At 39.4% G+C, this 25,099-nt stretch overlaps 2 protein-coding genes across 2 annotated transcripts; both read left to right on the top strand.

The window, feature by feature from the left end:
* Positions 1–4,087: 4,087 nt before the first annotated feature.
* LOC142955243 (immunoglobulin-like and fibronectin type III domain-containing protein 1) lies at positions 4,088–17,720 on the top strand. Its single transcript, XM_076096712.1, has 22 exons — positions 4,088–4,118; positions 4,373–4,528; positions 4,623–4,762; positions 5,050–5,149; positions 5,286–5,312; positions 5,660–5,720; positions 5,797–5,989; positions 9,118–9,231; positions 9,331–9,493; positions 9,621–9,893; positions 10,065–10,310; positions 10,982–11,106; positions 11,264–11,405; positions 11,515–11,808; positions 11,924–12,223; positions 12,879–13,055; positions 13,706–13,834; positions 14,005–14,313; positions 15,250–15,335; positions 15,422–15,614; positions 15,736–16,032; positions 17,368–17,720. The coding sequence occupies exons 1-22, from the start codon at positions 4,088–4,090 to the stop codon at positions 17,718–17,720; spliced, it is 3,909 nt and encodes a 1,302-aa protein (XP_075952827.1).
* Positions 17,721–19,151: 1,431 nt separating this feature from the next.
* On the top strand, positions 19,152–21,657 carry LOC142955242 (uncharacterized). The gene is given in 4 exon segments (XM_076096711.1): positions 19,152–19,361; positions 20,364–20,831; positions 20,937–21,080; positions 21,184–21,657. Coding segments are annotated over 4 exon segments (1,296 nt in total).
* The last annotated feature ends 3,442 nt before the right edge of the window (positions 21,658–25,099 follow it).

Here is a 25,099-nt window from a genome sequence, read left to right as displayed (position 1 = left end):
TGCAAAACATAATTTTTAAGAGTCGGTGGCATAAAAAAAGATTTACAGATATGTGCGTTGGCTTAACAGTTTGATTGGAAGACATTCTGCCCCAGTCTATGTTTGGACCTGAGGTACTTGACTCTGCAGGCATGGGCAGAGTCAGCCACTAGGTGGAATTTCACATTCCCCATTTACTGTGTCCCAGCATGTCTCCAAGTGTCTGCTCACATCACGTAGGAGTCAAGGCATCCCCACTTTGACAGGCTGACGCCATACAGTAACATAGACGACACATGAGGGGAACCTCTGAGGCGGGGTTTCTCAACCCTTTCTGGTCAATGTCCCCGTTTTGAGGTTTGTCGTGTTCTCATGACCCCAGCAGTTACCGTTAACGGTCAAGTTGATGTGACTTTGAGTATTCTCGTGATCATGTGGGGAGCTCCATGTGAATTACATAAATACTACTGAATTAACATCGATTAACTATATAAATGAAACATACGTTTTCATAAATATGCCATATAACGATATACCTATTTTTAAATAAACCAATTCTGTAAAAAAAAAATAAGTTTGTATTCGGCTTTATTTAGGTTTTGTTTGTTTTTTGGCCGTATCTCATTATCTTAGTATATATATTTTTTTCTTCCTGTATGACTGAAAAACACTAACTATTCCAAATATATTAGCAGCAGGGACATTTTAACTGTTCAAATTTTATTCAAACATAAATGTGAAAGATTTGGACATAACAATTGGACATAATACTTTCTGGAGTACAGTGTAAAACCCCAAAATACAAAGAATTACTTGTCTTGATACAATTCAATGTCGGCCATGAAAATTGTAAACAATGAAAACTTATATACTTGGTTTTGCATACCGACAAAATGAAAAGTGATGTATTTACAATTCTTACGATTTTTCTTTGTGTTTCAGCCAAAAGACATCAAAACTCTGAGTTGACAAACAACCAGCGTCACTGCAATGACTTCAGAAACCAACCAGGACCCAAAAGCCTTGAGTAAGTTTGGAAGTTGTGAGGGACTTATTCTGTTTGTTGTACAAGGAGATATGGTGTGGTTGTTATAAACTAGCTTGTTGTATTATCAATATGTCGGCATAAACCTGACCAACAAAGGATCATGATGAAAATGATTTTATCATTATTAATTATTATGCTTGTGCTCTAACATTTTGGTATCTGCCAGTGCCTACCAATCCACAAACTGTGACATGAGAGAACCCAGTCAGTTTTTAAGGGGCTGCCATGATCAGAAAACCTAAGATTCAACAAGCCAATCGGATTTGTCATTCTCCAGCTGCTCTATTAAAGGCAATAAACAAAAGCAATAAACCCGAAAAATGCATTAAAAATAAATAAATAAAATAACACTTGGCCCCCTTTCCTATTAAGTGCAGGCTAATTACGATATACCCCCACATCCCATCTGAGTATCTCCACTCACAGCTTGAGAACCACTTTTGCAAAGGTGCACCATATCTGCAAGTCAATCTGAGCAGACTGGGCTTTTTCAGGAACAAGGAATAAAAGAAACAAGCACTAACAAGGGGAGCTTTAGACAGAGGGTGAATACAGGTACATTTCAAAAAGACAGCAAGAGAAACATTAAGTGCTTTTTGAACATTGAGGCTTGTTAACATATTCTAGAAACCCAAAATACAAGCAAGAATGTGAAATGTCCCCTTTAAGTTTAAGCCCTTCACAAATACTTAAAATATGTACATATATGTTTCTATCCAGCTGAATAGAATAAGCTTTTCTTTAATTTTCCAAAGCCTTATATACAATTGTAAAATATGACTGCAGAAGAGGAAGGAAGAGCAAAATAGTTAGACTTGTATTTGAACTTCATTTGACATCAGAAATAGCACTTCTTTAGTACTTAAAATAGAGTGACGTCTATCCCAAATACATATGAAGGACCAGAAGTGTACTAATATCATTTTATACCTCCATGAACACTCTGAGAGTGCCTGCAACCTTTCACACTCATTCTAGAGGCCTCGTGTTGGAGACTCAGAGTGGTTTATGGAAATGATATCTGCTTTAAAAAGCCAACAAATTCATATTGAAAGTGTCCAGGATACTGCTGGTGTCCAAATCTAACAGTTTCCTCCAGGAGTGATTGGTATGCAGAGGCAAACAACTGAATGCTGTCCTACCAGACTTGGATTATGTGTGAATCAATACTCGAGGAGCAAGAATCCTACCTGCATTCAGTTGATATACTGTAAGAGCGTAAACCAATCCCCTGAGAGATGACACATACGGCTTGATGCATATTCAATGTACGCCCTCTAACTGGAGAAGGTCATCAGTTTTGACTTTTAAGGAATCCCAAAGGACCAGGATCCTCTGCAGTGTTCTCGTTGCTCTGCACACGGAGGGGACACCCCCCCCCCCCGCCCCAAAGATGGAGGATTTTCTAATTTAGTTTTGATGGAAAAGTGATGAAGAATGGGCAACCTAAAAGTTGCACACATTAGAAGTAGTAAAATCATAAGTCAAACCTTGAGTTTACTGTATGTCATAAATGGCAAATCATTTTTGACGGATACACAGAATGTCTGTTACAAGAGCCTATCGTAGAAACTTGATCAAGAGGCAAACATTGTTTTATTGAAAAGTAGGTACAGCACTTGAAACTGAACTCAAATGAAACGGCATATTAAGTTGTTAAAATAGTGTAATTGCTGGTATTTGGTCTGAATATCTTTATTTTCTATAAATGGCTCCTTAGTGGCCTCTAACTCACCAGATTATGTCACATCCCTTCAAAAACTAAACTGACCGGTCGATAAATCCCATATTCAAACACACACTGGCAATCACTGCGTAGCATCGGCCATCTCCTCCCAGGGTCCGACAACGATCAGCAGTAAAGTCATGCTAAATGTTAAAGCACCAGGGTGAATGAAGCATTACTGTGATGCTGGTGCAGACAAACGAGTAACTGAGTGTGGGTTGGCGTTTTTGATTTCAGCAGCTGTTGGATGAATTTACAGTTGGATGCTGAGTCATCCTACGGTTGAAATCCTAGAGAGGAATAACGTTGACAAAATGTGTCACCCATATCTCGTTTCCACCACGGGAGGGATCTGTTAATGGTCCCATGGGTGATAGTGCAGTTGACATTATGGCACATCCACCGTATCGTCATTCATTTTCATTTGTCATAAATATAATGTACTTACTTGATTTATAATAGAAAATATTAGTTTATTTGAATATATATATTACAATAAAGCTTTTTGGGTGTTTTTGAGATGTACATGTTTGCCTTGAGACAAAAATAGATGCATAGTTTCATCCAAATACATTAGCACAGTTCAAGAGTTAAAAGGCCTTGCTAATGTGGCAGCTGCAATGGTTGACAAACAGAAAGGAAATACTGACCTCTTGTGAAGTTCTAGCTAAACTGCAGCCAAAAGTAAAAGCACTAGTAATGTGTGTAACGCCCATCTAAAGTATCTGTTTATGATGCTTTTTTCAAATCTTGGGTATAACTGATATTTAAGATAATGTTAATGTGTACTCTGATTACTTTTGCAGCTCATCAAATATTTGTAACCATATCCAATCCCATGGTTTTGCTCAGGCATGTGTTAACAGTGTGCATATTGAATACAGCTCGTGACCTAATTTAACAAAGCATTGATAATATTTATGCTTTCTTTTGTCTTTGTTATGTTTGCTTTAAAGTGGCAAACTCTAAAATTTTCCTCTAAAAACGTGTCTGTTAAGACGCTATCGTGGATGAGGTAACACAATGGTGATTGAGCCTATATTGCCCACTGATGAACGTATTGCAATATTTATATATATATTTGCAGTATTGATTCCCAGAAAATAATTATTGCATCAAACATTTCCTTCGGGTACAGCTTCACATTAAAAGTATTTATCTGGCGAAATGTGAGTTGACTTTTATTATGAAGCACAGTAGTCACGAGGGAATGCAATGTGAGTGTCAGTGAGCTGGAAACTGAGCGCTGTCATTTATCAAAAACACATCTACAAAAAAAAGATCATATTAGGCAATTTTTGACAGCGGATCAGTTTGAAATATTGCAGGGAATAATGGAACACGAAGGAGCAGCCACAGTGAGCTGTTAGATGAAGAGCTGCAGGCGACAGGCTGCACACCTCCGACTTCTCAGCGAGGTAACCGACTACTTTCGCTGCTCGCAGACTCATGCCGTGTGCAGCATAACAATCAGATCACGGTTGCTCACAGAATGATGGAAACAGTATACAGGACCTGTAGGATTAAACACTATTTGCTGATACCATCAGTAGATAGGGTGTCGCCAAATCAACCAGGACTGAAATCTTAAGGATTGACACATTAACAACATCACACAGCAGAGTTTAACTGTTATTTTCTGCTCTTAACAGTGGCTATCAAGGAAAGGTCCAGAGTTCCCGGGGTTATGATCACTCAGTATGTTGAGATACTGCCGGCAGGAAAGTCAACACCCGACTTTGCCCGGAAACCAATGCCTATGACTACTCAGGAGGGTAAATAACAAAACCCACGTAAAACTTTGATTACAACAACGTTATCAAACACTATCTATAACTGTATCACTGTCGCAAGTTTTTATTTTTCCAGGTAAAAAAGGATTTTTCAAAGCCATGGTTAGTGGAGAGCCAGCACCAGCTGTGACATGGGGACGTAATAAAGGCGAGGTCGATGACCCAGAAAAATACAAGACCAGATACGATGACAGAGCTCAAGAGCACATTCTAGAGGTGAGAAAACAGTATCTAAACAAAATGCTCCACATCTCATAAAGCACAAACTTATACGTTTTATCCCTATATTCCAATCCTTTCTCCTGTACTCCCACACTTGCTGACCTGTATTAAATATGCATATTTTAATTGAATTGTTTAAAAGTATGACGTACACTTCATTTATTTTGTTCTCAACTTCACAGTACTCAATTAAAAGAGCTGATTGATCATGACAATGTGAGACAGAACGTAATAGTCAGCACTAAAGATGTAATCTAACTCTGATAATATCGCTCCACCAGATACTCAATGTTAATCCAGATCAAGCTGACACATACAAATGCTTTGCCACCAATGAGTATGGAATGGCTGTCTGCACTGCAACTCTCAATGTTATTGAAGGTAAAAGATGAGATTCTTACTCTGCCATATGTTCATTGTAAATGAATCAAATGAAAGTGTAATATACTGGAGATGTGACTATTCACTAATCATTTCTTGTGTTGCTATTGTTTTCATGTTTTGATTTTTTTCCCAGTTGGTTTCAAGAAGAAAGCCAAAGAAGGTATGACATTCACCACAGACCTATGAAGACGCTTAAGTTTTCTCTTTCTGCCATCCATACATTGATTTATTTTTTAGGATTACAGAGAGTTCATGATCTTGCATTTGAATCTCAGAAGCTACAACAATAATGTAATTTGAACATGGTAAAATACTATGCTGGAATAAAACAAAAAACATCCCTGCAATTGCAGAGCAAGACTTACATATTTACAGATGAATTTGATCCAGGGATTGTTGTTTTTGCATGTTAACGTTTAGATGGAACCATATATAGAATGTAAACAAATATGATAGTGGGGTTATTTGCGATTAAGAAAACCTCAATCTCATTTTTTTCCTTCAAAGTTACATCTCTTTTTGCAAATCGAAAACCACCACAAGATTTCAGAAAAATGCTCAAGAAAACGTAAGTTCAAGTCAGAGTGTTTTTCTAAATATGTACTTCTGTAGATCTCCAAAAACATATATCATTCTCTTTTCAGTGTTGTCACCAAAAAAAAACAACTCCCACCAAAAAAAGAGGGAGAAATTGATCCCAAGCTAATGGAAATGCTTATCTGCGCACCAAAGAAGGACTATGAAAAAATGTGTTTTGACTTTGGTGTTACCGACTTCCGCTGGTTGCTTAAGAGACTCAACCAGCTGAAAAAGGAAAGGAAAGATGAGCAGGCAAAGGTACTGTACTGTATGCAGTTTGTAATAATCAATGTATTTTGAACCTGCGAAATGCTGGTGAGGTTTTAAGCAAAGTCACAACATTTTTAATATTAATAAATAGAATGTTGCTGGGATGACATATTGTTCTAGGCCAACCCTAGAAGTTAATGTTGCACCAGTTCCCTCAACAAAAATCGAATGGGATTTTTCCATTAGATTTCCGATACTTGCAGAAAATAGGCTCACATGGTCCGCTAAAGGCATCATTCATCTGAAACACATCTTCAATAATAACACCATGGTTTCATTCCCTCACTTGGTTCAGAAGTACGGCATCAGGAGCAATCAATTTTTGGAATATCTACAACTCAAATCATCCGTTCAATCCAAACTTAACACTAAGGCCACTAACCTAGAACTACCCCCCTCAACCTCAGAATTAATTAATATCCCCTCCTCAAAAAAGTTAATCTCAAAAATATGTAGAGTAATATCACAGTCTGACAAAACATCATCCATACCATCAAGAAAATGGGAATCAGACCTGTCCATCACTCCTGATGCTGATTTCTGGAACCAAATCTGCAATAACATCTACTTCATGACTAAAAATGCCAATTTACAACTAATACAGTATAAAATACTTCACAGAATTCATTACACTGGGCAAAAAATGTTTAAAATGGGATTCACGTCAGATATCTGTCCACATTGCACTCAAAACAGCCCGGATAGCTATGTTCACGCCACCTGGCACTGCACACCAGTTAATCACTTTTGGAAAGAAAAGTCTTCCTGGGCTGCCTCGTCCCATTATCCCCTTCACTGTGCTTACTAGGAGACATCTCAACAATACATCTGAGTAAAACAAATCGCAAATTACTCCTCGTGGCCCTAACTATCGCCAAGAAAACTATCCTCATGAACTGGATATCAAGGAATAACACACATATCACACACTGGAGAAACTTAATGATAGAGTATATTTCGATGGAAAATCTAACCTCATCCATCATATACAATACAACAGAACACCACTCCACCTGGTCATCCCTCACTATGTTTCTGCAAACGTGACACCACCCATCCTATTAATATTAAAATTTGTATAGTATATATTTTTTTTTTATGTATTTATTACTATTATTGATTTTTGTTTTGTTGTTTTTCTTGCCTGACAACCAATTGAAACCCACGTACATGTATACATGAACATCCATATGCACACATACTTACCTGTTGTTGTTTTTTGGTTTGTTGTTTTTTAATTATTATTATTATTATTATTTTTTTTTTCTTCCATCTCAAAAGGCTCAAGGACATTCTCACACACACACACACGCACACACATATACACACACACTGACTATATGATGTTTGCTAGCTTTTATCCCACTGTTCTTGTCATCCTCTTGTTGTTATGTCTATGTATTGTCTAATATTGTCTCTTGTCTTTCAATAAAAAATTATTAAAAAAATTTTAATAAAAAAAAGAAGTTGAACAACATGTTAAAAACTCTTTAGTTTGTTTTAGCCGCAGACCTTATTTCAGTCATCTAACTGTGGAGGGTTGAATCTCCCCCACCGAGAGAAGGCCGGAGAGCACGCTCCACTGTTATTTTACAGTAGAGTTGCTTCTTAATAAATCTACCCTAAACTGGTTTACAATTAAAAGTATTTAATCCTACTGAAGCTAATACAATTACAGAATGAAGTACACTACTAACAAAATATATAATAATATGATCCGCGCGGAAAAGCTATTCACTCGCGACTCAGCCTGAAAACACAGATGCTTCCACGCTGAGAGCCGAGTAGGAAGAGAGTGAATACCTTTCCAGCACTTCCTCTTACAGTTTGAAATCCCCTCCCTTTTGGCCATCTTAATTCCTATTGGCTAATTTCGGTTGCCTCCTCCTGGCGTCAGGCTTCCGAAAACCCTCGCGCGGGCACAACCTGCAAATGTCTGTCTAGAAGTCTGACTTTCCCTTGGCTATTCTTCACAGTTTAATACATTCAATGACTGTCTTTTATGGCTTAACACTTCTTTGGTAAACATTCTATATAAAGATTAGGATTTGCAACTTTTGGCAAAAACCTTCACAAGCAAATATTAAGGTGCTACAATTCTACTAAGATACACTTCTAACTACAAATTCTAAAACACTTCTAATTATGAATCTTCTAATTATGTATTCCAACATACTTCTAATTATGATTTCTTAATTATGAATCATTAAACACTTCTATTATAATTTCTTAAAACACACTTCTAAACCCCAAATTTCCTACATAACCAAAAACCCATTCAAAAAAACATTGATTTTGAGACAAGGAAACCGGGAGTTTTAGGACTCATTCCTGCAGCACTATATTATCTAAAAGCTTTTCACGAACACGGTGCCATGGACCCTACTCTGAGATTCACTGTGCTGTAGTTTGCTTTTTTTGGTGACTTTAAAGATTAATTCCACACCAGTGTGTGAAGCAGTGTTTCAGTGCCTTCTCTCCCCAATTTTCACGCCTGTTTCACCTCTGGTTGTGGTCAGAAGTGTGTTGCACCTGTAACCACACCCCCAATATGGGGCGACAGTGCTCAGTGGTAGAGCAAGGTCATCTTTCAACCAGAGGATCGATGGTTCGAACCCCGGCTCTGCTAGTCCATGTCGATCTATCCTTGGGCAAGACACTTAACCACAAATTGCTCCCGCAAGCTGTGCCTGCGGTGTATGATTAGTTAAGACTCCTGATGGGCAGGTGGAATCATTGCATGGTAGCCCCTCACAGTGGGTGTGAATGGGTGAATGATGACATGTAGCGTTAAAGCGTTTTGAGTGGTCGGAAGACTAGCTAAGGGCTAGCTACCATTTACCAATAGTGATGTCACAGGAGTACACTTGCACATCACTGCAGAGAGATGAGAAGTTAAATCACTGGATGTCTGAAAAACAACATTTCAAAGGGGTATTAAGTTACTGGGGATTTTTTCCCCCGAGGTTTGTTTTGATTAGTCTGTCGGAGGCTATACCAGTGTAATGTATCTTGAAAACATCCATGCTCCGCTCAAGGCCGCTTAAGTTGAAATGTCATGGCTTCTGCAGTGAAAAATCTACAGATACACAGGATATTTCATTTCTCTTTTTCAGGTTGTAGAGCAAGTGAACAATGTGAGACAAATAGAAGTACAACCAAATGGGAGAGCCGAGTTTGGCCTCGACATGACACTACATGATCCCAACAGTGCAATCAACTTATACAAGGTGAGTTAATATGTATTACACGATAAACTATTCACAACCAATCACTGTTCAAATGAAAAGGAAATAAAAAATCTAATCTAAGCACTTCTCTCTGAAAAGGATGGGACAATGGTTCCATATGGGGACGATGAAGATTTGAAGCATAGCCTTAAGACAACAGGGACAAAATATGTTTTCAGCATCAAAGATCCTCAGCCAGAAGATGCTGGGTTTTACCAGGTCGATGTTGAAGATGCAAATGTCCTTGCAACTGACTTCCAAGGTACAATGTAACTAATGCAACTGTAAGAAAACAGGATGGTCGTACTGGCAGTTGGTGAGACAATGCAAGCACATTCAGGAATGAGACCTCAGTCCGTTAATCCACACCCTCCATCCTCCTCTCTCAGTGCCTGCTGTGGAGTTCATAGCCAAGATTAAGGATGTGAAGGCCTTGGAAAGTGAGGACGCCATCTTTCAGTGTGTCTTGTCAACACCCCTCAACAGAATTACCTGGTCAAAACAGAATTCATCCCTTGAACATGGGGACAAATATGAGATCACCATCTCAGAGGACAAGCTAATTCACACGCTGAGAGTTAAAGACTGTAAAATGGGAGATAATGGAGCCTATTATGCCATTGCTGGGATATGTTCCAGCTGTGCCTCTCTTAAAGTGGAAGGTGAGACATTTTTTTTTAGTATAGATATATACATTAATATATAAAGTAACAATCTCAGCTTGATAGTGTGATACCTGGATATGCAGTCCTTCGTATCTTTGCTTATTTTAAAAGTGTGAGAAAAGTTAACGATTCGTTATCCGTACTCGTATGCTTTTCGCTGTGATTCAGCTGATCCAAATGGTAAAGGACGCATGGGCACCCAAACTGGGAATCAAGATGACCTGACTAATCTACAAAAAACGGACGCTGCGGGGGATGGAGGTGATGGAGGTGATGGAGACGGGTCTGGTGATGGTTCTGGAGGTGATGGTGGAGACGGCACGAATAAGAACCTCCTGACAGAAGGAGAGGATGCCGATGATAAGAAAAAGAAGCGAGTACGAACTGGCCCTTTGGTTCCTGACACTGTTATAGGTAAAATCCTTGCATTTTGTGTCACTGCTATAATGCTATAGTTTTACTGCCAGTTGTTATAACATTGACTGTACATTGTCAGCTTTGCTATCTGGGTCCGTATTAATCAAGTGTCTCAGAATTACTCCAAGGTATTGGACTGGAGGTTTGACTAGAAAATACAGTTGGTCCCAACCTAGAGTAAAATATGAGGGATCGTATGGGCTGATGTGATGTGTAAGATAATTAAGGCCTATTGTTTAAAAGAAACATCTTCAAACTGTTCTTTGTGGACTGGCCCCAGGTCAGATCTATGGATTCAGAAGTTGTTTTTTTTAAATGTGGCGTTTCAATTCTGGATTTAAAATCAAACTAATCATATAGCTTTTGGATTCTCCAATAACACATAACTCACTACAACCAGACGTTTGGTGGCAGAAAATGAACTGTTAGTCAAAAAATTTGGGACAATTTAATAGACACTTAGGTAAAATTCTTATGACATTCGTAAAAGGATTATTATTATTTAGGGCAACTATTTAATTGAATAATTATAAAGGACTTTGATGATCTTCTACAGGAAACATCTTGTGCAGTGCTGCATATTGACCAGTAGAGAGTGACATTATTATATTTACCAGAGGTTGTATATGGCCAGACATTAAACACGTTTACTTTGTTCTTACTTGCAGATCGCGGTGTTCAGTTCATCTGTGGACTGTCAGATACTGTTGCTAATATTGGTGAACGGGCAGAGCTGTCTTGCAAACTAAGCAGTGAGACCTCTGAGGGACGTTGGTATAAAAATGGGAAGCTGGTAAGTCAACTATTTTTGGAGAATGTTTTTGTATATAGGACTACTGCCATGAATATCACTGTTGCAGACCCCGTGCATGTAATACTATTAGTACATTGCATACCTTAATTTATCTTAATGTTTGTGTGATGAATATTGAATCTTTTTATCTGGCAAGCTAACTAGTGAGGATGGGGTAACAATTATCAAAGATGGAGCCTGTCACAGGTTGGTGATTGATTGCTGTGAAAAAGATGATGCAGCTGTGTACTGCTTTGAAGCTGAAGGCCGTAAATCAGAAGCAACGCTTAATATTCAAGGTCAGAATAAAAATCAATAACATGGTTTGGCATCAATTCATAAATTACCCCTTGGGTTAAATGGGTTCAAAAAGGTTTTTGACAAATACTTTTTTCTCCAACATTGAAGATCCACCAATAATCGATGATGATGCGCTGGGAAAATTCACAAAGACAGTCATTATAAAGGCAGGTGAAAATGCAGAATGGAAGATGCCATTCTTGGGTGGGGCTCCGATGACTATACAGTGGTACAAGGATGACGATGAGCTTTTGCCCGCTCTCAATGTGAAGATTGAAACATCAGCTACTCAGAGCAAGCTACGCCTTGTTAAGTGTCAAAGGAAAGATGGTGGAGAGGTCAAAATAAAAATAAAAAATGAATTTGGTACAACCGAAGCTATTTCCAAACTTATCGTACTCGGTGAGTAGTGAAAAAGAGACATTAAAATTTCCATGTGTTGCACATTGATCTATATGTAAGAAGATAAAAGCTTTTCCCCGTTTTCCCAGTACGACTACTTTCATTTCACCGACAGACAAACCCACACCACCACAAGGACCGGTGGACATTATGGAAAGTGCTGTCACATCTGTTGAGTTTAAATGGAAACCACCAAAAGATAGCGGTGGATGCCCGGTCACAAACTATATCATAGAACGCCAACAAGTCGGGCGCAATAAATGGTCAGATCTCGGTGAGATCCCCGGCAGCGACCCAAGTTACAAAGATTCAGATGTGACACCTGGAAGGAGATACTGCTACCGGATCAGAGCCAAGAACGCAGAAGGCATCAGCGATTACCTGCAGACAGGAGACATAGCAGCTGGTGTCTTACGTAAGTCTTTAGCTTGAGCCTAACTCAGGCTTCATGAGGGATATTTGTACTGCTGTCTGATGAAAGCCCCTTCGCTTCTTGGGAAGCAGGTAAAATAACAATAGAGTGCAACAAAGCAAACAAAAGATTACTTTCTTTACATCTATTTTAAGTTGTTTCATGATGTCATTATTCACTCTGATACATTTTCCTATCGCCATTGAATTTAAGAGGATTATTATTATTGTATTGTCATTTTTGATGCTTCCACGAGGAGTTGCCAGAAGTCAGAGTCAGGCTTTAATCGCTTAAACTTGGCCCGATGACAAAGCTTTACATAATGCATCACGGAAATATTTCTGCATTAATTAGAGGAAAACATAACTTCATCCAACTCCCAGTGGAGGTAATACAAGTTGAAATGTCTGGCTTTGAGAGCACACTCACAGCGAGGTGCAGACACTGTGTACACTGTGTACATCAAAATTAAAACACTATTTTTCCTGTACATCATGCTACATTTGCCCGACAATTGTCAGCTCTCCTGCTGGTTATATTTGGTGAATAAAACATGGTGTGCTGGAGTTGACATGATTTAATTTCGGCAGTAATAAAAAGAATATTAGAACAATATAACATAACACAGAATAGTCAAAATGTCATGTTTCCTCCACAGGTTATCCCGGATCCCCAGCTGCACCAAAGGTGGTCAGTGCCTTTAAAGATTGCATCAATCTGGCGTGGTGTCCTCCAAGTGACACTGGAGGAACCAAAATAGTGGGGTACAACTTGGAAAAGAACAAGAAAGGCACAAATTACTGGAGCCTTGTAAATCAAGGGGGATCTATTACAGGTATCCAACTCATGTGGGAAGCTGCAGAAATAAAGCGAATAAGTGGGAATATTAATGCCTGCTATGCATACTAGAGGTGTGAATCTTCACTGGCCTCTGAACGCCATTTTATTTAGAAAGTGCTTTCAAATATCAGACAACAACATTCTATAATATACGAAGCTGCATCTTTTCAATACCAGTATCTGTTTTACCCGCCTCAGCGGGTGAACGAGCCAAGCAGCTAGCGGACTTTAGTTATTTACTTTTCCTTTCTCACAGCTCTCCTTCTCTTATGAGATATCATCACTGCTTTCCACAACAGCACAATACCACAGTTGAATTTCAGCCAGCGTGCACGTTTTTTTTTCGCCCAACATTGTTGAAACAGGGCAGCTAATATCGGTAGCCAGAGCAACAACTTAGCGGACAGCAGAGTGCCGTCTCTCACAACAGAGAACAGAGGGGAGAGGAGAGAAACAAGTGCTACAGCTAATGACAGCAAAACGCAGCAAAGACTCAAACTGAGCTGAAATTAAACCAAAATTCAAAATATTCTGGTCCGCAACGCGATGCAGTAGAATCAAGAAATATCCATACCTCTGACGCACACGCCTACACAATTTAACATTTCTAGTAATATGACAACAAAACATTTTTTTTTTCCACAGATACAAAGTATGCAGTGAAAGATGTTTTTGAAGGGGCAGCATATGAATTTAGGGTGGCTGCTATCAACCTATCCGGGGCTGGAGATCCTAGTATTCCATGTGAGACAGTAATCGCAAGGGATCCAATGAGTAAGTCTGACACACTGAATTCTTATACTCAGTTGCAGTTGTTTCCACTGAAAATTATGCAAGTCATGCATCATATTGAACCTGTTGAACTTAATGCTGTCTGTACCTCTTTGGTTAGTATAAAAGCGTGACAATGTTGAGCCAATAACCTCTAATTTCTGCATTTTCAGAACCTCCAGGCAAAGTCACAGACCTGAAGTTAACATCCTCCAATTACACCACATTTTCACTGGCTTGGACTAAACCTACAGAAGTGAAAGGGGTAGAGGATGAAGCCCAAGGCTACTACGTGGAGATCAGACCAATAGAAAACCTTGAATGGACTCGTTGTAATGCCATCCCAATTACTCTAACTTCCTACACCGTGCTTGGCTTGAAGGCGATGGCCAGCTACTGGGTGAGAGTAATTGCCACCAATTATGGAGGCGATGGAGAACCTCAAGGCTTCGACAGTTACATCATTGCCATGCCTCCTCCTGGTAAGATTTCATTTTTGCTATAGTGTTTGTATAGTGTCTAACAATATGTTGTTTGTATACATGGATATTGGAGTTAAAGGGTGGAATTGATGTGACATGACAGTTTAAGGAGCAATGTGCAGGATTTAGTGACATCTAGTGCCGAGGTTGCAGATTGCATCAGACTGAATACTCCTACAGTGGTCTTCAGGTGAAAACGCGAAAGGCTCTGGCTAGAGCCAGTGTTTGGTTTGTCCATTCTGGGCTACTGTAGAAACATGGCGGTGCAATGGCGAACTCCGTGAAGAGGACTCACTCCCTATGTGTAAATGGCTTATTCTATGGTCTGTCGCCGTTTAGTTTTTTAAACCAGAAGTGAAACGAGAGGGTGGAGCTAAGAACAACTAAACTCTGAATAAGCAGTTTTAGGCGACCATTAAGGTTTCATCTAACTTTCACAAAGTGAAAACACACAATAAAAGGGTTAAACCACACTCAACTCCCAGCACAGTAGTGACCTGTCAATCACAAGGTATACCACGTCCTAAAACATACCCTGCTTTATAGTTTTTTTTAAATCTAAATGGGGCCATAATTTACTAAAAGAACATCATGCTGTATTAAAAAAGACTTGAAACTAGCGATTGAGACCATAAACTTATGTTTACCATGTTTACTGATGTAATAAATTAAGTGAGAAGTAATTTTCTCATAAACTTCTATTCAATCAGAATTATTTTTGCAACCAGATGAGTCGCCCGCTGATTTTTCAGCATTGGATTTGGTCTTCAGGCCCAGAGGCTGCTGCCAAAGTTAATATACGCTGCAATACAGTACAAAGAATTAGAAAAATCTGAGAATGGCAACATTATTTCAAGAAGAATGAAAGACTACCAGTTTGCTAACTTGTATGATTACAAGAATCTCAACATTTTATTCTAAATTTCACCCTCACAGTGAGGCCAAAGTTTAAAGATCGCAACATGAAGACCTTTGTGGTGGTACGATCTGGAAACACAGTCCGTCTGAACATCAACTTTGAGGTATTGTGCAAGAAATTTTCCTCCTAATTAATTGGAAATGTATTTAATCTAATTAACAAATACATTTTCTTTCTTACCGCCTACAGGCCTCGCCCCTGCCACAAATCCTGTGGCTAAAGGATGGTACTCCAGTGCCCAGACATGTAACTATTACCAACTCTGATAAAGGCTCTCAAATGTTAATCCCCACGTCTGAGCGGTCCGACAGTGGCATCTACACCATTACTGTCAAGAACATTGTCGGCCAGGAGAGCCTCAATGTTGAAATCAGAGTCACAGGTGAGTCTCAGTGTGCTTGGCCATGAACTGAGAAACTGAGCCGCATATAGGAAGTACTGTTTGTTGCACAGCAGATACACTTTTGTAACTCAGACCTCTGTCTCTCTAAATCTGGATGTAGATGATCCCAAGCCTCCAGGTCCAGTGGAGCTGGATCAGAACATCCCAGAATCAGTGACTCTGTCCTGGACTCCCTCTCCAGATGAGAAGAGGGACGACAGACTTCACTACATGGTATCCAAGCGGGACTCCTTCCAACGCACTTGGAGGACAATGGCCGACAACCTCTTCAACAATAAGTTCACAGTTATCAATATTTTGCCTGGACGGGAGTATTACTTCAGGGTATTTGCTAAAAATGACATGGGTCTTTCACCGCCTTCTGAATCCCCTGTGTTTGGAACCGTAAAGCAAAAAGGTTGGTGTCTCTGGTTAAATCACAAAGATATCTGAATCACTGATCCTGTACTCACTGAATCATGTTTCCTGCAGAAGCTGCCTCAGTAAAACACTTGTATTTTCAAATTTAAAACCACTGCTCACCAAACCAGAACAGTTTAACTCTACCGATCCCTCAGGTAAATACTGACCTTGGATAGACGGGCACCTTATAAATGGAATGAATTACAGGGGATTTTAAAACTTGAATGTCTCACCCCAATGGTTTTTTTCAAACGCTTAACTTCTTTATGGATTCAACCACTAATTCAGAACAGTATTGCTGTAATAATACTTATAAAAAGCCTAATTAAAACTGGAACTACTGGGCTCTGTTCCAGAAATAAGAAAGCGGCATTCAAAGCAACACTGACATGCAATACTGCAAAAATTCAACCGGACAACATATTCTTGCCCACTCGTAAAGGTATATTATGAAGTTCATTCCATTTATCCACACGAGTGAAGAGTAAACAGAACGTCAAGCGTAAACTTGATAAAGTGTCCCATTAAGACTTTTTAGAGCCCCTATGCGAACACCATTTCCCACAAGCCCATTTATTTGGTGAAATGTCATCTCAGCTTGACAGACTGAGAACAGTTTAACTGTGGTCTACTAAACTAGGCCTACGTGACAACAGAGATGATTGAACAGATCCTCTTTAAGTGAATGAGATTACAGCTAAAAAGTTGGAAAGCTGACAGTAGAAGAGAGGAGACACGGTTGACGCATATTGTAGTGTGTGTGTGGGGGGGATAACGGCTACGATCCTGTCTCCTGGCCCAGGGGTGGCCCATGCAAAAAGTTTATGGTGACCCTTAAATGGGATCAAGTACAACAATTTACTTACTGACTTATGTCACTGACAATACATTTTTCTTTGCATTTTGAAATAACTAACTTGTGCTTTTGTGTTTTATAATCAAATTAAATATATGTATGCAAAACAAAACATGGCCTGGATGGGTATCTAACACTGGATTTAGAAATTGTTGTGGCCCTGGAGCTTATTTGAAATTGCCCTATCCTCTTGCATGGCTAATGCAGCAGCAGCCTTGGCCTCTCTGTGCTGCATTTCTTTGGTAGTATATTCTAGCTCGATTAAATACGGCTGAATATCTGAGTCAGCCAAAACACTGTACATTTTTGTCCTCGTTCATAACATCCTCTGCACAAATTCGTTTTTTGGGATGCCATTTACACTGTAGAACTCGTAGCTAGTTTGCAATACAAGTGTATACGTTTATAAGTTATAAGTTTGAAGAAAAGCGGCCATTTGTGAAACCCTAAACTTTGAGTTTCTTTGTGTTTCAGGAAAATTCAAAGTCAACATGCCAGAGACAAAATCCCTTGACTTCCAGTCCCCACCATCATTCATCGTTCCCCTGAAAACGCGTACAGCTCCATGGGGTTACGAGAGCTACATGAGCTGCGCAGTTAGGGGGGATCCAGCTCCACGAGTGACATGGTACCACAACCATATCAGCCTGAACACAAACACCAACTACCACGTCACCAATGTGTGTGGAGTTTGCTCCTTGCTCATACTGAAGGTGGGACCCAAAGACGACGGGGAATACAAAGTGGTCATCGAGAACAAACTGGGGACAGCCGAGTCCTCAATGACGCTGATTGTCAGAGGTATTAACATTTATATGAGGTTTTAAATGATTTTTGTCTAGACACTGAGGAAACATTTGAGTGACCAGTATGTAAATGAAACAAGCTGAGAGCATCAATATGTTCCTTTACAGAGTGAAGAGGAGCTGCAGCTGCCAAACAGGAGCTGAACCAAAATATTTCTACTGTGTTTTAAATCAATTACCCAAAATGTAGTGACAACTCGTTAATTTTAAGTTACTTAATTTCAAACTATCTAAACATATAACTTACCAAAGAAAACATGAATTGTGTCTTTTGGGAAAATGTTTTATCCTGCACTATTAAACTTTGGAGATATTTCACCATCCTGCTTCCATTTACTGAAAATTAGGTAAAATACAAAATGTTTAGTTCTACTGTTCAATGATCTTGAATTATGTGTTACACAAAAGCCCTTTTAGCAGCTTAATGTTGTATAGATTGAGTGCAGCTTCCTTCACTTTCTAGAACCGGAGGTTGCCGCCTATAGTTTACTCGCTGTTATCATTATGGTAGAGAGACACTGTCGATCTTTTGTTTCTCTCATACAGTAGACTGGGGTCTCTCTATGGATACAGAATGGTTGCTGTTGCTGGTGCCTTACATTAAATTGCTAAAAGACAGCCTTCAGAATTGTGATACTTGCTACTACTACGCCATGGGATCTATTACACACAAAAGCAACATGATCCACATTCCTGCCACCAGTTTTACGCCATTGGTTGGTTTGAAAATGACAGCTGTCAGTGAGTTCCATGGAGGTGCTGTGCATAAGAAGTGGCACCAGAAGTGGGATCAATAAGTAAATGTATTCAAATGTTTTATATAAGTAGTTTTGAGGTACTTGGAATTTGATTTAGTGTTTTAATGTTCTACTCAAACTGCATTTCAGAGTGAAATCCTGTAATTTGTATTGACAGTCTTATTCAGGCAGTTAAATGTCTTGTATATTTACAAGTTTGACAAATGTGATGCATTACTACAAATACACACCACAACAGCACATAACCTGGCCACACCAGGACCAGCTTTAAAAGTATCGTGTTGCTTAACATTACACGTTCTAAGTCTTTGAAAGTTAGTAATTGAGTTGCGTTTTTTATTTCAATATTTATGCACATTTTGTTGCTAATGCTACTGCACTTTTAACTTGAAAGTAAGTTTGAAAGTCATGAATGCCAGACCTTTGCATCTAAGTGAGTATTTTTACACAGTGGTATTATACTTCAGTGGTGGATCTTAGCTCTTCTTCCACCACTCTCCCCACACCCACACCAGCAGTTGCTGTGGCTGGTATGGGGGTCCAATGAATGACTAGGTCAAAGGGTCTAGCAGAAGAAAAAACGTGATATATTTGAATCTCCAGAGGAGAAGCCACACTTTACAGAATCCAGTTCACTGAAGACAAGCGGGTCTTCAACTCTGTCCAGTCTCCCTCCTCTCCTCCTCCTGCTACCATGGCCAAGCGCAAGTCAAAGAAGCCGCAAGAAGAAGACACCTCCATTGTATTGGAGTCATCAGTGTCACAGTCCAGGAGCAAGATAAACTCCCATGTTTATCCAGCCTTGCTGTTCATTATTATCTTCACAATCGGGGCCTCTCTAATGGGGTGGTTTTGTGTACAGCAGCAGCAGAGCCTCGACCAGCTGTCGGAGTCTTTTACTGTTGTAAAAGACTCCGACAGAAGAGAATCACAAACATCACAAACCTCCAGCAGGTGGTGGCGGTGACTGACGCACAGGTAACTTCCACAGTTTAACGTTAACTTTGCTTTTCTGTGTGTTTCTGCTGGGCTGGTTATGGACATTGTTAAATACTGAAATGTTACCTACATTTACTGCTTTTGTTTTGTTTTATTGTGCACCAAGGTCAAATAAATCAACAGTTTTACTTGGACGTTATTTCGACGTTGGGGGGTTATCAGTGCAACAGCTGCGTTTAACTCGCTGAAGAGAGCGTGCAATACCGGATGTTGGTGATATGCCTTCAAAATAATTGTATCACGATAGTCGTTTTTCAACGAATAAGTAAATATGAATAAACAAACAAATAAAAAAGGAGGTGCATTAAAAAATGCTTTAAATAATATGTCTGAAAATCTAGGTATGGGACTTTATTTTGTAAAGTTACGGATGTACGATGTTTTAAAATAGTGAACTTGACACGCTAATTTTAGCACGACCTGACTTTCAGTGGCATTTACAGCCCCGACGGCTATTGTGAAATATTAATAGCTTTATGCCAAATATTTTTTTTCATTATCAGCAGTGATTGCTGCTAGCTGCTCTGTCCCCGTGTTTAGGCTTATCATGATAGTATTTACTAGAAAATAAATTGGTTTGAAATGTCTGGTTTAATTAATACCTGACAAATCACATTGATCCAAAAATCATCCAACACTACTCAGTGGTTTTGATCACTACCCACAATGGCCTAATACACCCAAGGATATTAATAATATAAATATATATATATAAATAAACAATATTTACATTTTGCTGACACATTGATGTTGTCTAATGGAAGGCTATATATTGGCATATTATACCGACCCTACTTGCTACAGCAATAAGACAGCTCAGTCTGACATAAATCAAGGACAAGAAGACATTTCAAATGTTTGAACTGAAATCAAACCACATGGCTAAATATTTTCTCTCACTCTCTAGACGGATACAGGTTTGGGTGTGGAGGAGAGGATCTTTGCCCTGGAGGAGGCCCAGAAACAGGCTGAGGTTGCCCTGGCCACTTCAAAGAAGTTGAAGAACTCCGACCATGCGCAGCTTTGGGCCCTCCATGACGAGATGGACACTCGACTGACTGAGATAAAGCAGGTCGACCTGTCCGTCACAACTCTCCAGGCCATGTTCAATAACCAGAGTGAGGAGTTTGAGACTGTGAAGGAGAGCGCAGTGGCCGGTTTGAGCTCCAGCTCAGCGCTGGCTGAAAACGTGGCTGGGTTAGCCAGTGCTGTGGTCAGTGCATGCTCCAGAGTTGACGATCAGGCTGCATCGGTGGAGGCTCTTAATGCTCAATTAGAGGGGCAAGCCTCAGACCTGAATGAGCTGAAAGAGTCAATGTACCTTCATAAAGATGCACTTCATACAAACAACGAGGAGATGGCTGCAATAAAGTGAGCTCCGTTTGATTTAACAGCTCTTATAAGCATGCTTTAACATTATTTAAATTAGCTGACTTTCCAAAGAAGTGTTAATTTATGTTTTGTTTGTGTTTTTCAGGAGCTCGTCGAGGCTAAGCAGGCCATGCGTGCCCAGGCGTTAGAGGAGATGCTCAGTTCAGTGCAGATGACTCTGGATGAGCAGTATTCCACTTCACAGACACGTCACAGCAGCCTCAAGACTCAGCTGCAGACTTTTCACTCCCAGGTAAAACCCGGCTACTTTTTTCGAAGATTATCCTTTCAAATCCCTGATGAATTAAAGTATTTAGTGACTCCATTAGGATGAATAACATATCTGTCTATTTCAGTTGGCGAAAACTCCTTTGTCAATGAAAGTTAAATCAAATGAGGAGGGTTCAGCAGCAGAAGAGTTCATCTCCACTACAACACAGAGTGCCACTGAGGTGCAGGAGAAGCTAGAAGATGTTGAGGAAAAGGACGAGCAGCAGGATACTGAAGATGAAGCAGAAAATGAGGCAGAGGAGGAGGAGCAGGAGGAGGAAGCAATGCTTGAAGAACAGCCACTGGAACAGGAAGTGGAGGGGCCCATTATAGAGGAGCAAGAGGAGGAGGAAATTACAGAGGAGGAGGAAGAAGAAATTACACCGGAGGAGCAAGACAACGAGGAAAATACAGAACAGAGTGAGGAGCAGGCGGTTGCTGAGGAGGCAGCAGAAGAGGAGGTCGCAGAACAGACTGTAGACTGTAGATGTTTTGGACCAGCCTTTGGAAGAGGAGGTATCCGAAGAAGTCGGAGAGACTGTAGTGGAAGATTCTGGTGAATTAAATAGGGAGGTCTTCATGGAGGAAAATGAGGAGGACGTGTAGTATTTGAAATGCTCCTGGAAATCATTAGTTCACAGGATTGTGATTTTAAAGTCTTATTTGGATCAATGGGAACCATTTTTACACGCAGCACACATTTCTTGCAAATTATTTCTAGTATTTGTTTTGTTCAAATTACTTAAATTTTATAAATGTAAGTCTTGACAACAAGTATAGATATACGATCGCTGTTGTTAGTTCCTTTGTCAGACCTGAAAATGCATTTACAATATCTGTTAATACAGAAGGTTACTGAGATTGAAGTGTTGGAAATTACACAATTCATGTAAAGTAATTTCAACAAACTATCAAACTGTTTTAGAGCTGGCATGTGACAAAAAACATTTTATATAATCATTTTAAATTCAATTAAATGTATTGTATCTGTTTATGCATGACGAGATTAGAGTATGAGTATAAAATGTAAAGTGTTTTTTTGCAATTTGACAGACAACATGATTGTGCCTGTACTTCTTATAGCTCGTAATTGAATACAAGTGCATATGTAGTGCTTCTCTCAGTGAAGTTATTTATGGTACAAGTGTACATGCTGTACACATGGGTACATAGGATTCCATTGGTACATACTGTTCTCTCGTCATGAACCTCTTTTGTGAAAGGTTAAAGTGCTATTTTCTGCCAGCAGGTGGTGCCTGATTGCTACCGTAATGATAAAGAATAATCAACAAACAAAACGTTCTGTCTAAAGGAGGAGATATCTGAGTGGTTCATGACTTGTAAGGGAAACTCTACTAACAATTAGTGTCATACATTAGCCTTCTCATGTTGTGCATTTAGGGGGATCTATTGGCACGAAGGGAATATGATATCAAGTATGCTTTCTCTTGAGTGTAATCTCTTGAAAATAGGATTCAGTGTCTCTTTTTACCTTACAATGAGCCCTTTCTATCTACATACAGAGCGGGTCCTACACGCTTGGCACAAGGGAGAAGTTTGAGTTGGTTGCAATCTGCAACTTTACTGCTAAATGTCACCAGATCCTACACACTAGACCTTAAAATGGTGATTTATTTTTTATTTTATTCATGGCAGTAATTACATTAATCTCTCAGGATAAAACAACAAAAGGGGAGCATGATGACAAGCTGACAGGTATATTTAATGTACAGGTATCGGGTGTCGTAAAGCAAAACCTAATGGGAGGTTCAACTGTTGAATGTTAAACACATCATTTTTATATCTTTAATATGATGATGTTCTTAAACAGTGGCTACATGTGCAGCTAAAATATGTGCAAAACAACCCCAATAACAATGTTTGTCCAGATAACATAGAAATACAATAGCAGTAGAACTGACATTCCCATTCAAAGCAACGTAGCAGGATGGTCTGAACGGTGGCAAATGTCATGTGTACCGTTGCCATTGCGACTGCTTGAGGGGGCTAACTTCTTTACGAACTAAAACGACTTACAGCAAGTCAGGAATTGCCTCAGGTGAGGTTTTGCTGCAACAAATAAAACGAGCAGTGGAGCGGTAACTTAAGCGTAGAGGGCCAGAGTAAATGAGTAACATTTAACAACTTAATGCTTCATCCACACACTCTTATTTTCTGTAACCAGTGTAGCATTAAAGCATGGTGGGATTAACAAGCTAACTAGTGGACAGCTAGCTAGCTCAGACTAGCGGACTAGCTTGCTAATTCTGCCATGCTTTATTGCTACACTGGTTACAGAAAACCAGCCGGACAGCAGGCTGGCGACCAGCGTCAATGCTGGTCCCGTAACAATTAACAATAATTGCCATTTTCTTTTGAACTAGTCAAATAACCACAGAAAACCATTCAATGCCAGTTCGACTCCTCCTGAAAATATCCCTCTATCCAAAAACATACTTTGGAGCAATTTGCTAGTGGAGCAACACATGCACTCATCAGTGTCACTGCAGAAATGATTTCACATTTGTGAAACTATTTGTCTTATTTAATCCTGTGATTAATTTGCAGCAGGTGCAGGATGGGGCTGGCTCTGACAGCCAACTCTAGCTCAGGCTGAAAATAATTAGAAGCAAACTGAAAATGGAGACATGGAGTCATACATGTGGTGTGTATCACCACCTGAGACCACTGAGCACATCAATTTGACAACATTCAGACCGTTTAAGATTTTATTTTTAAGCCACACCAAATATTTTATGTGAAACTTTACAGTGTAGGCATACTTGCTTTGAAATATATTTGTCCCATTCCACAAGCATTTACTGAGCATGAGTAACACAGATAGCACTCCTTTTTAGGAGAATAAATTGCAAACAAATGAGCTGTGCTAACATAATGAATGCAACTGTGTCACGTAACATACTCCGAAAGGTATGTAAACTCGTCTTAACTGTCAACACATGCAGCCTCCAGCTTGATTAAATTAAAACAGGTCTCACACTAAGAACTGTATATTTGGGCCTCTCACCAACCTGTTGTTTTTTATACACTCTTATCTCACACCGACACAAACATGCGTGCTTGTCCAACTCAATTGCATGTATTTTCAAATTCTACTTCCAGATGTAGCTTCTACCAATTGTTTTAATTGAGGAGTTGTCATTTTTAACAGTGTTGTTCCTAGTGGTGGAATGTAACTGAGCACATTTACTCATGAACCAAAAATATAAAATAATAAATTAGCTTCAACTTTACCAGCTGCAACATAAATCTGATTAATAAACATGATTCTGGACCATTCTGCATAATGAGTACTTTTACTTTTGGCACATTGTGATACTTCTGTATTTTTACTTAAATAACATTTTTAATTTTTACTTGTGACAAAGTAGCTTTGTTGTAGTGGTACTTCTACTTCTATCTGAGTACTTCCTCCACCACTGGTTCTCAAAGTTTCCTCTTAGTACAAAAAGTGTAATAAAATCAAACTTATTTTTACTGCAAAGGAAATAACGCTTATAGTAAGCACACCTTCATGTGCATTACACACAGAACCAAAACAGAGTGCTTCGTTGTAAATAATACACACATTATGTAAATAATTTTCATCTACGGAAACTACCCTAAAAACACTAAGACTAATGCTGCTTTACTTTTTCCATTTTTGGCTGAATGACTGAGTCCCTTGAGAGCCCTTGTGAACAATACTGCTGTCAGATCCTTATGTCCACACACACACACACACACACACACACACACTACAGCCCGCCTACTCCCCAGTCCCCCCACTTCCTCCACAGCTCACACATTTGTGCAGTTCTTTCACGCTCATCACATATTTAACGTCTCACCATCACATGAAGATCACATTTGCTCACTTAAACTAAGGAAACAGCCACAGAATTTGACATCAGTCGGTGGATTAAAAGTAGATCCCTCTACTTGTTCTTTGCTGCTTTTTTTGTTGTTGAAGACAACAAAAAAAAAAAAAAACTTTTTGGA

The sequence above is a fragment of the Anarhichas minor genome, unplaced genomic scaffold (assembly GCF_050575085.1).
Source record: "Anarhichas minor isolate MPS153535 unplaced genomic scaffold, ASM5057508v1 ptg000023l, whole genome shotgun sequence".
Taxonomy (NCBI): Eukaryota; Metazoa; Chordata; class Actinopteri; order Perciformes; family Anarhichadidae; genus Anarhichas; species Anarhichas minor.
This window is presented reverse-complemented; position numbering and strand designations above follow the sequence as displayed.

Bases quoted from the DNA above. Each gene is read 5' to 3' on its own strand.
- LOC142955243 (XM_076096712.1), top strand. From the start codon at position 4,088: ATGGAACACGAAGGAGCAGCCACAGTGAGCT. The intron at 14,314-15,249 runs GTAAGATTTCAT...TCACCCTCACAG, and splicing joins CATTGCCATGCCTCCTCCTG to TGAGGCCAAAGTTTAAAGAT. The intron at 15,336-15,421 runs GTATTGTGCAAG...TACCGCCTACAG, and splicing joins GTCTGAACATCAACTTTGAG to GCCTCGCCCCTGCCACAAAT.